The sequence below is a fragment of the Phocoena sinus genome, chromosome 1 (assembly GCF_008692025.1).
Source record: "Phocoena sinus isolate mPhoSin1 chromosome 1, mPhoSin1.pri, whole genome shotgun sequence".
Taxonomy (NCBI): domain Eukaryota; kingdom Metazoa; phylum Chordata; class Mammalia; order Artiodactyla; family Phocoenidae; genus Phocoena; species Phocoena sinus.
This window is the reverse complement of record NC_045763.1, coordinates 25,714,549-25,729,289: the sequence shown is the minus strand read 5'-3', so window position 1 is coordinate 25,729,289 and position 14,741 is coordinate 25,714,549. Positions and strand designations below refer to the sequence as shown.

At 53.0% G+C, this 14,741-nt stretch overlaps 2 protein-coding genes across 3 annotated transcripts; one reads left to right on the top strand and one right to left on the bottom strand.

Annotated features, from left to right (window-relative positions):
* The first annotated feature begins 224 nt into the window (after window positions 1–224).
* On the top strand, window positions 225–7,654 carry LOC116759495 (myotubularin-related protein 9-like). Its single transcript, XM_032643334.1, is given in 12 exon segments — window positions 225–731; window positions 913–949; window positions 951–1,022; window positions 1,195–1,320; window positions 1,436–1,609; window positions 2,091–2,317; window positions 3,626–3,783; window positions 3,972–4,117; window positions 4,199–4,416; window positions 6,061–6,212; window positions 6,294–6,587; window positions 7,455–7,654. Coding segments are annotated over 11 exon segments (1,626 nt in total). The 5' UTR covers window positions 225–546; the 3' UTR covers window positions 6,425–6,587; window positions 7,455–7,654.
* Window positions 6,671–14,739, bottom strand: EIF3I (eukaryotic translation initiation factor 3 subunit I). 2 transcript variants are annotated; one of them, XM_032643274.1, is made up of 11 exons: window positions 14,654–14,739; window positions 14,474–14,566; window positions 13,103–13,190; window positions 12,741–12,806; window positions 11,465–11,614; window positions 11,250–11,377; window positions 8,506–8,616; window positions 8,309–8,398; window positions 7,919–7,992; window positions 7,104–7,196; window positions 6,671–6,974 (listed from the first exon to the last, which is right to left on the bottom strand). In XM_032643274.1, exons 1-11 carry the CDS (start codon window positions 14,654–14,656, stop codon window positions 6,893–6,895), a joined length of 978 nt encoding a protein of 325 aa, XP_032499165.1. In that variant the 5' UTR covers window positions 14,657–14,739; the 3' UTR covers window positions 6,671–6,892. The 2 variants fall into 2 exon arrangements, with proteins under 2 accessions (XP_032499165.1, XP_032499156.1); XM_032643265.1 differs by having other exon boundaries at window positions 14,474–14,679.
* Between the last annotated feature and the right edge of the window lie 2 nt (window positions 14,740–14,741).

The following is a 14,741-nucleotide window of genomic DNA, read 5'->3' as shown; positions in this document are numbered from 1 at the left end:
GGTGTGGTGGGGGAGGGGTGCCTGCTACACAGCTGCTTGCATTTAAGGTGCACCAAGGGATTTCCCCCACCCAGCCTCCGATGTAGGGGAGGATGCAGACAGTCCCCAGTTTCACACCCACCCTTTCCACCCCTTCCACCAGGGTACAGGAGAAGAGACGGTATTTTTCTTTATTTTTTTTTAATCGGTGAGAGTGCCAGCACCCCACAGTTAAAAAAACCAAAAATGTGAGTGCCTCCTGCGGCCCAGGCAGGAGGTAAAGGGCTTAAACAAGAATATTCTCCCCATTTCACAGATGGTGAAATTGAGGTTTCCTTAACAGGTTCTAACCCCGGGGTCTTCACTAAGAAGTGCTGGAAATAGGAGCGGGAAATTCCTGTGAAACTGTGCGATTCCTTTCTCCAAGGGGCCTCCTTAACTAACAGCTGTCCTGCCGGCGTCACCAGCTGCCCAGCCAGTTCCTGTCCCTTTCGGAGCCCGCGCTCACCCCGCCTGACGCTCCTAGAGTCTGTCCTTCTGCCGGGTCCCAGGCCCACCGCTGGAGGAATGGAGTTCTCGGAGCTGATCCGTACGGGCCAGGCCCAAGCCGAGCTCCTGCGGAGCCCGGAGATGCCCCCGCTGCGCGGCACGCTTTGCGTCACCGGCCACCACCTGCTGCTGTCGCCAGGACCCCAGGCGACTCCAGACCTGTGGCTGCTGCTGTTGCGTAGTGTCGACTCCATCGAGAAGCGGTGAGACGTGGCGGGGACATCCCCGTAGTCTGGGAACGCATGGCTCCGCAGGGAGAGGGGGAAGGGCAAGCGCAGTTGGAGCTGGTGCCCCCCTTGCATAACGTACAATCCTAAGAAACTCCTTTCTCCTCCCCTCTGGTAGAGGTCAGGGGACATTAAGCCTAAGTTTATCCATCCCCAGGTTCGCGGGTGACGCCGGCACCATCACGCTGCGCTGTTAAGGACCTGCGAGTGCTGCAGCTGGACATAGAGGGCGTGGAAGCAACGCTGGACATCGCCCGCTCCATTGAGGTACGCCAGGGTTGCACCAGGGGCACTTAAGCTACCCTATCCCGTAACAAGGGGACTCAGCATCCAGTGTTATCGCGGATGCAGGGTGTTCTGGAGTGCGTGGAGAGGCGGGAGCTGCGGAGCGGAGGGCTGGATTCCGACCTTTCCCAGATCCCTTGCCTTCGTTCCCCAGGCGCTGTCCTCCCTGGAATCGGTCATCACCTCCTTTCCGTTCTTCTACCGTCCCAAGGGCTTGAGATTGGGCGAAGCCTGGCACTTCCACCCACCCGAACGCTACTACAAGCGAATAGCTCGCGAGGTCGGCGCAGTCGTGGGGGCCTGGGGATGTGGGAGAGCCGGGTCTGGAAGGGGCGCGGGGACAGGGCACTCACTGTGTGCCCTAGACCTGGTCTTCGCCCCTCCCTGTGCCGCAGACCAGAGCGTGGCGGCTGAGCGAGACGAACGAGGACTTCAGCTTGTGCCCCAGTTACCCCCGCGCGGTAATCGTGCCTCGCGCCGTGGACGACGATGCTCTGGCGCGCAGCGCCCGCTTCCGCCAGGGAGGCTGCTTCCCTGTGCTCAGCTACTACCACGCTCCCAGCGGAACCGTGAGCCCCACCCCTCCCCAGAGCCCGCCGCTAGGACCCTCTGCGTCCCTCTTGGCTCTTTCTCTACACTGGCCGGCTTGTTGGTTGCCCGGCTTCGGCCCGGGCTCCAGCCCTATTCTGGCCCCGCCCACTCAGCTCAACCCTGCCTTAATTGATTCTGACCCCGCCCCTCTCCCTGGTTTCCGAGTCTCGCCAATCTCTGGCCCCACCTCCGGCTGGTCTGGGCCCACTGAAGCCTTGTCCCTCTTTTGTCAACCCATGACCCGCCCACGTTCTACCCAGCGGGTTCCTTCCCCCTCTGGCCACAACCCACTCAGACCCGGTCCGACGCTCCCAGGGCTCCTGGGCTACCCCCCCACCCCACGCCCCATACAGCTCTAGACCCGCTCCAGTGTGTAAACCCGGCCTAGGGATCCCCTGAGCGAAGTCCCTGAACCGGGGCCTGGTGGGTACAGTTTCCGAGCTGAGTCCCTGTCCGCAGGTGCTCCTACGTTCCAGCCAGCCCCTGACCGGGCCCCAGAAGCGGCGTTGCGCTGAGGACGAGGAGCTGCTGCGAGCTGTGCTGGCGGAGGCTCGCCCGGGGGCCCGGGGCTTCATCGTGGACACGCGCTCGGCCCAGGCCGCCAAACAGGCCCTCATGACTGGCGGCGACACCGAGGCCAAGGCTGCCTAGCCGGGCTGGAAACGGCTGCACCGGCCCCTGGAGAGGTAAGGGGCCTTCCCATCCTCTCCTAGGTTCTTTCGTGCAGGACTCTTCATGGATGGGGGCAGGGGGAGGGCTGTCTTGTAGGAACTTCCAGGACTGTTAGGTCTTTCCTGGTAGCCATCCTGCCAGGTGGGCATGTCCCCACTGACAGAGCTCATTCCTCTCTAGGCACCCCAACTCTGCCTGGGTAGAAAAAGCACTTCTTTACATTGAACTGAAATTTCTCTTCCAGGAACAACCTCACCATATACACACACACACACACACACACTGCACTGGTCCCAGCCCTGCCCTTGAGGGCTGTACCCGCACAGTTGTTATCTGCTCCCTCTGTCTCCAGGTGCTGGTAGAACCAAGAGAAGGTCCTGAGGGACTTTTGTGCTTTGAGATTGGACTGCTCCCCTATCCAGAATATAAAACTCTGTTTATTCATTGATTCGGCCAACATTGACCCAGCACAGAGGCTGAGATGGTGGCCAGCCCAGACATGGTTGGAAGATCAGCAGTAAATGGGCAATTAGAATTCAGTGTGATAAGTAGCAGCACAGAAGAGGCGCCCCTCTGTTAGAATAGGTCATCCTAAGAAAGCTTCCCTGAGAACAGGTGAAGGCACTGCAGGTGTGCAGGAGCAGGGAGCCTAGTCATTTGTTCTGTTTTGGAACTGCAAGCACTTCGGTGAGGTGGGAGTGAGGAGTGTGAGGTGGAGGCAGGGAGAGATGGAGGTAGAGAGGCTAAAGGGGTGATGGGCCAGAGCAAAGGTCTTGAATGCCATGATTATGAGCTCAGAGCTTATCCTAAAGGCAGTGGGGAGCCACTGAAGGCTTTTAAACAAGCCTGAAAAAGTCTCAATTAGACTTTCTGGCAGGAGGTTACTGGTGATCTAGAGCATAACAGGTCCTGGGAAGTAGGAGCAGATACCAGAATCTCAGGAGTATCATGTTTCTCTTGTTAGACTGGTTCTCCCCAGGGGGTACTGTGTTGCTCCCATCAGACTAGGGTACTGTGACACCTTCATCAAATTGGGGTTTCCCAGGGCATTCTGTTTCTCCAGGGGCTATGTGACCCCTCCCCAGGCATTGCTATGCTTCCCCAACAGACTAGGTCTCCCCAAAGGGTCTTGGGTCTCCTCAAGTTTGGGGAAACATTTCCATCAGATTAGGTGGGCTCTCCAAGGGGCCCTGTGTCCCTCTTGTCAGAGGGGCTCCTCTGAGGGCTCTATGTCTCCCTCACTGGTCTGGAGCATTTGTTCCTAGGCTATGCTCACCAGAGCTTGGGCTGGAGAAGGGATGACCAGACTCCCACTTGTGCAGGGGGCGGCCCCTACAGGAGAGCTTCGTGCGCCTGATGGAAGCCTGTGGGGACCCGGAGCAGAGCATGGACCGCTGGCTTAGTCGACTAGATGGCTGCCGCTGGCTGTCACATGTGAAGGAGGCACTAAGCACAGCCTGCCTAGCAGCCCAGGGCATGGGTGGTAAGCCCCGCCCCCCACCCCGCCCTACAAGAAAGAGAAGAGGGCAGGGTGGGCAGGGCTCTCAATGTCTGGGCACAAAACCACATCTCAGTAAGCAAATACAGGTTTCAAATGGGTCCTTTCTATTCCTGGCCTGGCTACCCCAAGCAGGGAAGGACAGGCCACTGTTGATAAGCCCTGGGCCCACAGGGAAGGGGCCTGCATCCTGGTGCATGGGGCCGAAGGCACGGACAGCACCCTGCTAGTGACTTCACTGGCCCAACTCATCCTAGACCCCTTGAGCCGAACCATGGCTGGATTCCAGGAACTGATAGAGCGAGAGTGGATCCAGGTAAGTGGCCGCCCAGCCCAGCCCTAACCCTCCATCCAGAATCTGTACTTCCTTGTGCCCATCGCTCTGCCCCCTCCCTAGGCCGGCCACCGCTTCCAGCTGCGCTGTGCTCATTCGGCCTTCTCCCACACCCGCCCCAAGCACGAGGCACCCATCTTTCTCCTCTTCCTGGACTGCATGTGGCAGCTGGGCCGCCAGTTCCCGCTGTCGCTGGAGTTTGGGGAGGGGATACTGTTGGCGCTGTTTGATCACTCCTATGCCTCCCCTTTCGGCACCTTCCTCTGCAACAGTGAAAAGGAGTTGAGCTAAGGGAGTGTCAAGGTGGGTCAGAGGGCAGGCACAGGACAGGGGTGGGTACCTGCTGCATTGGCAGCCTACTTTCTTAGAAGACATCTTCAGGAATTTGCTGGGGGACCGTGGTTAGGACTTGGTGCTTTCACTGCTGGGGCCCGGTTCGATCCCTGGTTGGGGAACTAAGATCCCGCAAGCTGCAAGGCGCAGCCAAAAAAAAAAAAAGACATCTTTCCCTTTCAAACGAGTTTCTCTCTTAGAAAAACTCGGAGCATCCTCTCCTCTCCTACCTCCAGAGCTCACACTTACCCCTAACTTCTGCAAAGCCCGAAATAAATGGGTCCATGGCCAATCCTTCAGACCTACCCCCCACTCTGTCCATAGCCAAGAACAAGTGCACTCCTAGCTTAAAAACAAAGACTGAAGGGGAAAGTTGCTGCCAAAGTCATTTCTGGGGCTCTCTACCACTTTGCAGGGTTGATTCTAGTGAAGCAATAGAGTAGAGGTTGAATGCTGAGTCAAATTGTTTGGGCTCAAATTCTGGCTTCACCGCTCACCTGATGGGCGATCAAAAGCAACCCTGAATCTGTTTCATCAGTAGCAAGCAAAGAATCATAATAGTCACAATAGCCTAGAGGTGGGGTGGGGGCATGTGTGAGGACTGGCTGAGTTAAAGTGTGGAAAGCACACAGTGGGCACACGAGTGGTAGTCATTTTTATTATTTGGTTGGCTTGTTGCATATGCAGCCAATGAGCTCCCATTAGCCATCTTTCTCTCATCAGACTGAGATGATGGGAGGGAGGGTTCACTGCTCATATTTAGTTACCTTTTGTTGCCCAGTGGCCTCCTCTCCACCATGTTGTCTTTACTAACTGCTTATCATCCAGGTTAGAAACATTTTTACCTCCCTTTCCCCCATCCTTCACATTTACCTTTTCTTCTAAGAATTTATTTTTTTTAATATTTGGTTGCACCAGGTCTTAGTTGCAGCTCGCCGGCTCCTTAGTTGTGGCATGCGAACTCTTAGTTGTGGCATGTATGTGGGATCTAGTTCCCTGACCAGGGATCGAACCTGGGCCCCTTGCATTGAGAGCACGGAGTCCTAACCATTGCGCCACCAGGGAAGTCCCTCTACTAAGAATTTCTTAGCTTAGTCCTTTCCTGTCCAAGGCCCCTCCTACTACCCTAATCCAGACTTTCCTTTCCAAGTGGACCACTGGAACAGCTTCCTCACTCCTCTTATTATCTCCACTTTCATCCTTTTTTTTAAACTCATCAGTCTAGACCTATCAATATTCACCTTGGGCCCTTTCCCACTTTCTTGCTTTTGCTCCTGCAGTTCCCCCTAAGTATTTCCATGTTTTTGCACACCTGGTGAACTGTTGCTGATAGACCCAGCTCAAATGGCACACTCTTAATTAGCCTTCCCTGATCCTTTCAAAGCAAAGCTAAGCAGAACTCCTTAAGAACTAGGACTTTGTCTTATTCCTGCTTTATTGTAGTGCCCAGTTCAGGATCTGACTGGCTACTGTCATCTGTGGGAGAGGGTATCACTGCCCTGGGGGAGCTGTCAACCTACTAACCAGTGCCCTCACCTGGAGTCCCAGAGGGCAGAGCTGAGTCTGGAAGCTTTCTCTCTCACTCCCTCCAGATGCCTGTGTGAAGTGAGAACTCGAACACACTCCTTGTGGTCTGGGCTCAATCAGCCAAAAGAGCAACGAAAACTCCGGAACCCATTCTACGTCCCCAATCCCTTGGCCATCTGGCCCTCTGTGGAGCCTCAGAGCCTGCGACTGTGGCAAGGTGACCCCCTCTCCCTCCTCCTCCCTGGGGGAGTTCTCCCCTCTGCTCAGCTTCCTTACCTGTCCTCCTCCTCTTCCTCAGGCCTGTTTCTGTGCTGGACCCATCCACCTGAGCCTTCAGAGGTAGCATGGGAGAAGGTGTGGCAAATAGCAACAGATCAGAAGACAGAAGGCTCTCAGCCAACAGATTCAGCCTCTGAGCCCCAACCCTAAGTACTGGTCCTTGGATGGTGGTTGAGATGTTCCTGAAACTTCTCCAGGCCCCTCAGCACCTTTGGACCTTGAATGACGGTGCCTGCAACCCAGTCTAGCCCATAATACTGAACTTCCAGGTTTGAAGTGTCCAAAGTGTAGGGAGAAGGTCCAAATAATAAAGGTATCCATGATTGGTATGAGCTTGCTGGGGCATCACTGAGAAGGGAAAGTGTTGAAACTGATGAAATTTCTGACCAGAAACCATTTATTTCCAAACTAATTTATTTCTCAGAGTCCAAAGCCTTCTGTGAACCTGGCCCATATGGAGATCCAGCGTGTGCGTGTGTGTGTGTGTGTGTGTGTGGTGTGCAGTGGAGATCCGGCGTGTGTGTGCGTGTGTGTGTGGTGTGCTGTGGTGTGTGTGTGCAGTGGAAGCTCGGAGTCCTAATCACTGGATAGCCAGGGAATTCCCAGAGATCTGGCTTCTTAAGCCTCAAACTCAAATTCAAAGTACTGTGGGTCGAAGTAGTGGATGCGGACATAACCATCTTCTCCGCCGCTGCTGTAGCTGGAAAGAGACAGGCAGGGCCCGGTCAGAGGCCTGCCCTGGGGGAGGCAGGCCTAGCGGGCAGGGCATGGGAAAGGGGCAGAGGCAGGCAGACCAGGGCTGAGCTCAGCTCCCTTCACTGGGCCCTACCTCTTGCCATCAGGATGGAAGGCAACACTGTTGATAGGTCCAAAGTGACCCTTGATTCTTCCAAACTCTTCTTCAAAGGCCAAGTGGAAGAACCTGGAGGAGAGAGCGGGGTGGGAAGTGACAGTTCATTCATTTTCCATCTCCTTCCAAAACATGTCGAGAGGTACCACTCCCCAAACACAAACTGTAAAGTGGGGAAACTGGGAAAAGGGGAAATGAATGTGAACAGAACAAGACAAAGTTGGGGGAAGATTGGACCCAAATGTCTTCCTTACTATGTGCTGGGCAGTGCTCTAAGAGCTTAACAACTATTAAGTCATTTATTTTATTTTATTTATTTTTTTTTTGCAGTACGCGGGCCTCTCACTGTCGTGGCCTCTCCCGCTGCGGAGCACAGGCTCCGGAGGCACAGTCTCAGCAGCGCTCCGCGCGGCATGTAGAATCTTCCCGCGCCGGGGCACGAACCCGTGTCCCCTGCATCAGCAGGCGGACTCTCAACCACGCCACCAGGGAAGCCCAAGTCATTTATTTAATCTGCACAGTTTTATGAGGTAAGTATACTATCATTGTCTTCATTATACAGTCAAGGGTAATTGGGCACAGAGAACTACAGTGATGTGTAGAGCTTCAGAGTGAGCCCAAGAGTTCATGCTCTTAACTGCTGTATTATACACTTGTCACAGGAGGGCCACAAATCTGGCTGCACTTCCTAGCAGCCAATGAATTAAGGGCACTCTCTTTAGTTTTATGGTTTGTGTCCATCATGAAAGACATTTCATGAAGTTTCAGTTTGGAAGAGCTCCTTCCCCCTTTACCTGGCCTCGAACTTGCCAATCCTGGTGGAAGTGGTGGTTACATCCATTGCTTCCTGACCACCGCCCAGCACCACCTGAAGGGAAGAAGAAACTCTAGACAGGCCCAAAGGGCAGGCAAATCCATTTTCTGTTTTTTCCCCCCACCCCATAAGCCTTTAATTATCTCCCACATCAGATTAGGAATATATTAAGGGTAAGGAACAAACATCCTTCAGCCACCTCCTACCCTGTCCCCTGGGGCTTCCCAATCATTCAGCCTTGTTGCTGCTCTGAGAATCTCCTCTCTGCCTGACACCATTTTCCCCCAGAGATCTTTTCTTAATTGCTAGACAAACTAGATCCTGGAAACATTCTGAGGCTTTAGCAAGAAGCTCGGGTGGGGTCCCTTACATGGTCATAGTTGGGAGAGAGGGCAGCTGAGTTGACGGGACGTTCTGTCCGGAAAGTCTTCTGGTGTTCAAGGGTTGTGGAGTCAAAGAGCTAGAGAAGGCAGGGGAGAAATCTGTAAAAGGAGCCTTCTTGGGGGGAAGTCGAGAGCCAGGCTGGAGGGTGGGATCAGCCCCACCAGACCCCTTGCCCAGGCTCACCTTGGCTGTGTTGTCCTTGGATGCAGTGACAAACATGGTCATGTCCCTGGATAACTGGATGTCATTGATCTGCCGGGAGTGCTCCTTAATAGTCACCAATACCTCCCCAGACTGCAAAAGAAAGAAGAGTGAGGCTCTGACCAACCTGATCCTCACTACCCCACTGCTCAGCCAGGGTTCTGGACTGTTTCTTGTTCCATGAAGGGGAGGGGTCTGGGCTGGGGCTGCCTCAGTGTCCCCTGAATCAACATTTACTCCCACTCCCAAGCCCAACCTGGCCCAAGTGTGCAGGTTTTGTAAACACTGCTAGTTTACCTAGGAAAACACACACTTATGGTGACAAATCTACAGACCTATTAATTAATCATCATGTAACAGTAGAGAAGTTTCCGTTTAATCCTTCCAACAAATATTTATTGAATGGCTACTATTTGCCAAGCATTGTGCTAAGCACTTAGCGACACCTATTTCCTTTAGTCCTCACAACGATCCTATGACGTACGTATTTTAACAGAAATTTTAAAAGGAATAAACTAAGCTTCAGAGAGGTGATGTGACTGGAGATCCTAAAGCCAGTCAGAGGCAGAATCCACTCGCATCTCCTTCCCTCGTAGGGTCTTGGTCACAGTTCACGAGGACCACTGCTCGTCCATCCTTTTCTTAGGTCTTTTCAAAAGGCCGTCTCATCTCCTGATTTCCCTTCCCACTAAAAGAACCTGCTAGACTATGTAGTACAGAGTTTTAGAGTCTGCCCTTAAAAGTACTTCTCGGGGCTTCCCTGGTGGCTCAGTGGTTGAGAGTCCGCCTGCCGATGCAGGGGACATGGATTCGTGCCCTGGTCTGGGAAGATCCCACATGCCGCGGAGCGGTTGGGCCCCTGAGCCATGGCCGCTGAGCCTGCGCATCCGGAGCCTGTGCTCCTGTGCTCCGCAACAGGAGAGGCCACAACAGTGAGAGGCCCGCATACCGCAAAAAAAAAAAAAAAAAAAAGTACTTCTCTGTAGGAGTTCCCTGGCAGTCCAGTGGTTAGGATTCTGCGCTTTCACTGCCAAGGGCCCGGGTTCAATCCCTGGGCAGGGAACTAAGATCCTGCAAGCCAAGCAGCGTGGCCAAAAACAAACAAACAAAACTTCTCTGTGCCTCAATTTCTCTATCTAGAAAACAAGATTATTAAAAGCCCTGAGGGCGGACTTCCCTGGTGGCCCAGTGGTTAAGAAACTGCCGGCCAATGCAGGGGACACGGTTCGAGCCCTAGTCCAGGAAGATCCCACATGCCTTGGAGCAACTAAGCTTGCGCGCCACAACTACCGAGCCTGCGCTCTAGAGCCCGCGAGCCACAACTAATGAGCCCACGTGCCACAACTAATGAAGCCCAAGCGCCTAGAGCCCGTGCTCCACAACAAAGAGGAGCCACCGCAATGAGAAGCCCGCGCACCACAACAAAGAGTAGCCCCCACTCTCCACAGGTAGAGAAAGCCCATGCGCAGCAACGAAGACCCGATGCAGCCAAAAATAAATAAATAAAATTAATTAAAAAAAAAAAAAAAGCCCCTGGGGTAATTCCCTGGAGGTCCAGTGAATGACAGGCACCTGGCCTGTGCTCTGTAAACATTTGTTGGATGATTAAAAGGCCTCAAGCATTAGGCCTCAAACAGAGACCCTCAGAAAACTGTTATTTCCTTTCCTGAGTTACTTTCACCTATTCTGAGGGAAGAGTGTATTTCTGTCTCCTCCATTAATTTGGACACATGGTAGGGACGTATCTGGCTCTTACATTTCAGGGAGCAAGTACCAGCTTTGCAGTCAGGCCTACCTGGGGGCACAGATCAGCTCACTGTTTGCTATCATCAAGCATTATTTATGTCTTTGCCCTTGGTTCCCATTCCCTTCCTGCAGGTAGGCCTGGTACTTTAGTGGACCACAGTCAGTGCTTGTTGAGTGACTGACTAACCTTTATGGTATTATAGTCCAGTATTCTTCAGAAACCCAGGCACCCACATCTGAAATCCGAGACAGCCTGGACTTTACCCTTTGCTCTTGTGGGTCCATCTCATCAGTCACCTCTGAACGTCTCCTGACCGTCAGGTAGTCCACATCCCCATGACTACTGCCTAGTTTATGTCCATTCTCCAAACTAGCCTGCGAGAGCTTTCTAAAGAGAAAACCTGATCATCCATAACCATTTGAAGATTACCTCCTGCCTAAGGGAAAATTACAACTCCTTTGTCTCCTGACCCGCAAACTATCTAGTCTTGGTTCCTCTCTTCCGGCTTGAAGCTCCATTTATTCTTCACAGATTAATGTACATGCCACCTCCTCTGTGACAGAGGGCACTTTCTGTACTTGGCTGAGACCTCTGTGGTGGCAAAACTCACAATCTGACCCACGTGCTAGCTGTTTGCCAGTCTGTCTCCCCCGGGGCAGGGCCCATGTCTGATTCACTTCTTTGTCCTCAGAGGCTAGGATGGGGCCTGGCACTCAGTAGTGGCAGAAGAATGCTTAACCGTGATCATTAGTAACATATCCTGAGTACTCTGTGACAAGCTTTTCAAACACCTGATGTCATCTGATCCTTGAAACACCTTACAGATAATAGGCTCCGTGAAGTTATGTAATACGCCCAAGATCACATAATGAGAAAGGGGTGAAATCTGTATGTGAATCCAGCCCTCTTAACCACTGGGCTTATCCTGCCTCTCATAGAGAATCATTCTGATGGGCTTAGGCCTCACCCACCCCCTTACCTTGGCACTATACTGGTTGAGCTCTCCGCCCTCATGGCCTGCAATGATGCACTCGCCAAGAGGTCCCCAAACAGCACTGGTGATCTTGGAGTCGTTGCACGGGATCTTCATGTAGGGCTCGTTGTTGTCTGTGTGGGGCAGCAGATGTCAGGCCCTGGGCTCTGGAGTCGAGCCCTTCACCTCAACTCTAGTCCTGAGCCCCAGCACCGGCTCACCAATCTGGCTCGGATCCCGCAGGTCGAAGAAGCTCACGAAGCACTGGTAGCCCATCTGCTTGTCCGTGGAGAACATGATGATGTTGCCCCCGAAGTCAAAGCCACAGGTCCGGACTGCTGAATTGGTCTTGAGTAGGGCCAGCTGCTTCCCTGGAGATAGGCAGAGTGTGGGCTAGCCCTTGCCCACTGCAGGGAGGACTCTCTCTACACTTGCCTATTGGGATTTCCCTCGTGGCACAGTGGATAAGACTCCGCACTCCCAATGCAGGGAGCCGGGGTTCTATCCCTGGTCAGGGAACTAGATCCCACATGCATGCTGCAACTAAGAGTTCATATGCCACAACTAAGGAGCCCACGTCCTGCAACTAAGGAGCTGGTGCAACCAAATAAATATTTTTTAAAAGCAAAACAAACAAAAAAATACACTTGCCTATCGTCACGTTGCACTGTTTCTCCTGCACTACTGACTCTAGTGCCCTCCCCCACTTTTTCCCTCACTGCTGTGCTTTGGCTCAAGTCTTTAACTTCTCCCCACAGTCCCTCCTCAGTCACAGTGGACTGCATTCTATCTGTCTCTGCCTCAGAATGCACTCTTCCACAGCAAAGTCCTGCTCTAATTTCTCTGTGTGTCCCCAGTGCCCAGCAAAGACCTGGGAGATCTGGATTACCAGTAAACATTTACTAAATGGAGCAGCTTAATAGGCTCCCCTGTCTTCTGTCTGTTCCTCCAATGCTCCCCACTGCTATCTGGGCTTGCTAAACACGCTCTTCCCTGCTCAGGGACCTCCACGGCATGCCAAATCCTACAGAACAAAGCCACGCTCCCGAGTTTGCATTCAAGGCCTGTTCTGGCCCTTGCCTGCCTCAGCTTCCCCACTGCTGTCTATTTCATCCCCCAAGAAGCAGGAACTCCCGCCAGATCAGATGGCTTGGATATGATACTTGCCCTGCTTTCATTCCTGCATGTTCCAGAGCGATGACCTCTTTCTCATCCTTCAAGCCCCAGCTCATATGACATTTACTTTGGGAAACCTTCCCAGGCTGTTCCCACCCCCATTCCAGGCATTCAGTTGCCCACCTCCAGCCTTCCACAGTGCTCTTTGCTTCCTCTAACATGGCTTATGTCTCACCGTATGCCTCTTTTCTCCTCTGTCTTCTTTATTTTCTTGTCTGTCTCTTTTTCCCTAGACTAAGAACCATCTCTGGATTTATCTCTATTTACCCAGAATCTGTAGGTCCTCACTGTTTGCTGTAAAAGTGAAGGATTCAGGCTTACCTGTTTCACAGTCCCAGAGACGACAGCTGTTGTCAGCTGAGCCGGTGAGGACATGCTTGGTGTCCCCTGAAGAGGGTGTTAAGAAGCATGACAGAGTTCACCTGAGCCCTTGTCCTCCTGGAAGGCCAACTGAATCACCTCCCTGTTCAGCACCAGAGAGCCTTCCTTCTTCTCTCATCCTAACCTCCTCATCCAGAACTGGAACTTGTCCTAAATGCTCCCCCAACCAATGAACAGACCAAGGAGGCAGGCAGCATCATTCTCTAGACCCACAAGAGCAACCCAAACTCCCAACTCCAAGTCAGCAGCCTCTCCATTGCTGGCAGACCCTGGGAGCACAGACTCAGCAAAGACAAGGATACAGTCAGCGTCCACACACCACACAGCTCCGGTATGGCCCATATAGGTGCCCAGCCTCTCACCATTCACAGAGTACCATACATTGACAATCTGGAGGTGTCAATGACAATATGACAGGGTGATAGGCATCTCAGGTAGAGCAACGGCCTCCTATTTTGCCCCAGGAGCCCCCAGCAGCCTCTACCTAGGCCAGATTCTGCCCTCTCCTGCTCATCTCTTGGGAAACAGCAGGTTGCTGGTAAAAAGACCAACTCCTGGATTCTCCTCCTTCCCACAGGTAAGCAGCAAGGGAGTCAGGAGGCTTGCAAAAAGTCTCCATTTGCCACTATACCGGCCCTTTCCCAGACCCCTAAACCCTCAGAAAAATAAAAGGTCAAGTCAGGTGCGAGCCTAGCAAAACATTAGCTTTGGTGTTCTGTCCAAATGGGAGCAGTTGGTAGTAGGGAAGCCTGGGTTCCCATCCCTGCTCTGCTACTATCTCACTGTATTATCTCAAAATTAAGTGCTTCTCCCCTCTGAACTTCAGTTTTCCCATCTGTAAAATGGTCAGGACAGTAATGCCTTCTTCAAAGGGTAGCTCCAATAAAATACTGTCTAAGGAATTTAAAATATAAGTGACTAACATTAATTAGGCACTCACACACACTAAGCTCCTTACTTGAATAATCTCATTAATCTTAAAGACAACCCCAGAAAGAAGCACTATTACTACCCATATTTTGTAAGAAGGGACACTTTTAAGTTTATAAAGATTAAACCACATGCTCAAGGTCACACTGCTAGTGAACGCAGCACTCAGGATTCAAATCAGGTCTGTTTGGTTTCAGAGCCCTCACTTTCAGGCACTCGAGTTAACTTCCTCCATATGGAGGTGCCTCAAAAGGCAGTACTGTGAGGCGCTGTCTGCAGTCAGTAAGCGGCAGGAAAGGACTGACTGAAATGATACCAGGGACGTCTTCATTAAGGCCTCTGTGTCCCTCGCCACCCAAGGATCAACTTTCCCTTTCTTCAGGTGGTCTGTTCCCCTATCCTTGTAGAACAGTTTTGTTCTTCCCCAGAATGGTCTCCTCTCCGCTCCCTGAGCAAGCTGACCCTCGTCCCCCTTCCCCTTCCACAAGGTCCCTTGCTTTTCTTCTCCCCGGCTAGTCCTTCCTTCTACCAACAACTGAGTCCTTTCCCACCTCTCCAGGTTTAATGTTCTCGCCCTCCTAATCCCGGGATGGTCTCTCCCTACTTCTCAGAATGGGGCGCTCTTTGGGTTCTCTCTCACGGCAAAACTGGCCTATCCACCCTTCGCCCCGGCAGAATGAACTCGCCCCCTCCCGGGCCCCCTCCGCACTGTCCCGTCGGCTCGCCCTCCGGCCGACGCTCACCGGGTCCTTGGCCACCGTGAAGAGGAGGTCTCCCTCGCGGTTGTACTTAATCTGCGTAATGGACCGCTCATGGCCCTGCAGCAGGATCGGCTTCTGTGGGGACAGGACGGGAGTGTCAGCGCCCAGAATCGGCCCCGGCCCGGACCCCCAGGGCAACAACTCTAACTCAGGGGAACCCACCATGCCGGCGGTGACGCGAGGAAAAACGCAACGCGAGCAGAACCGGAAGAGGCTTTGGCACCACTTCCGGATTACGGGTCTCCGCCCC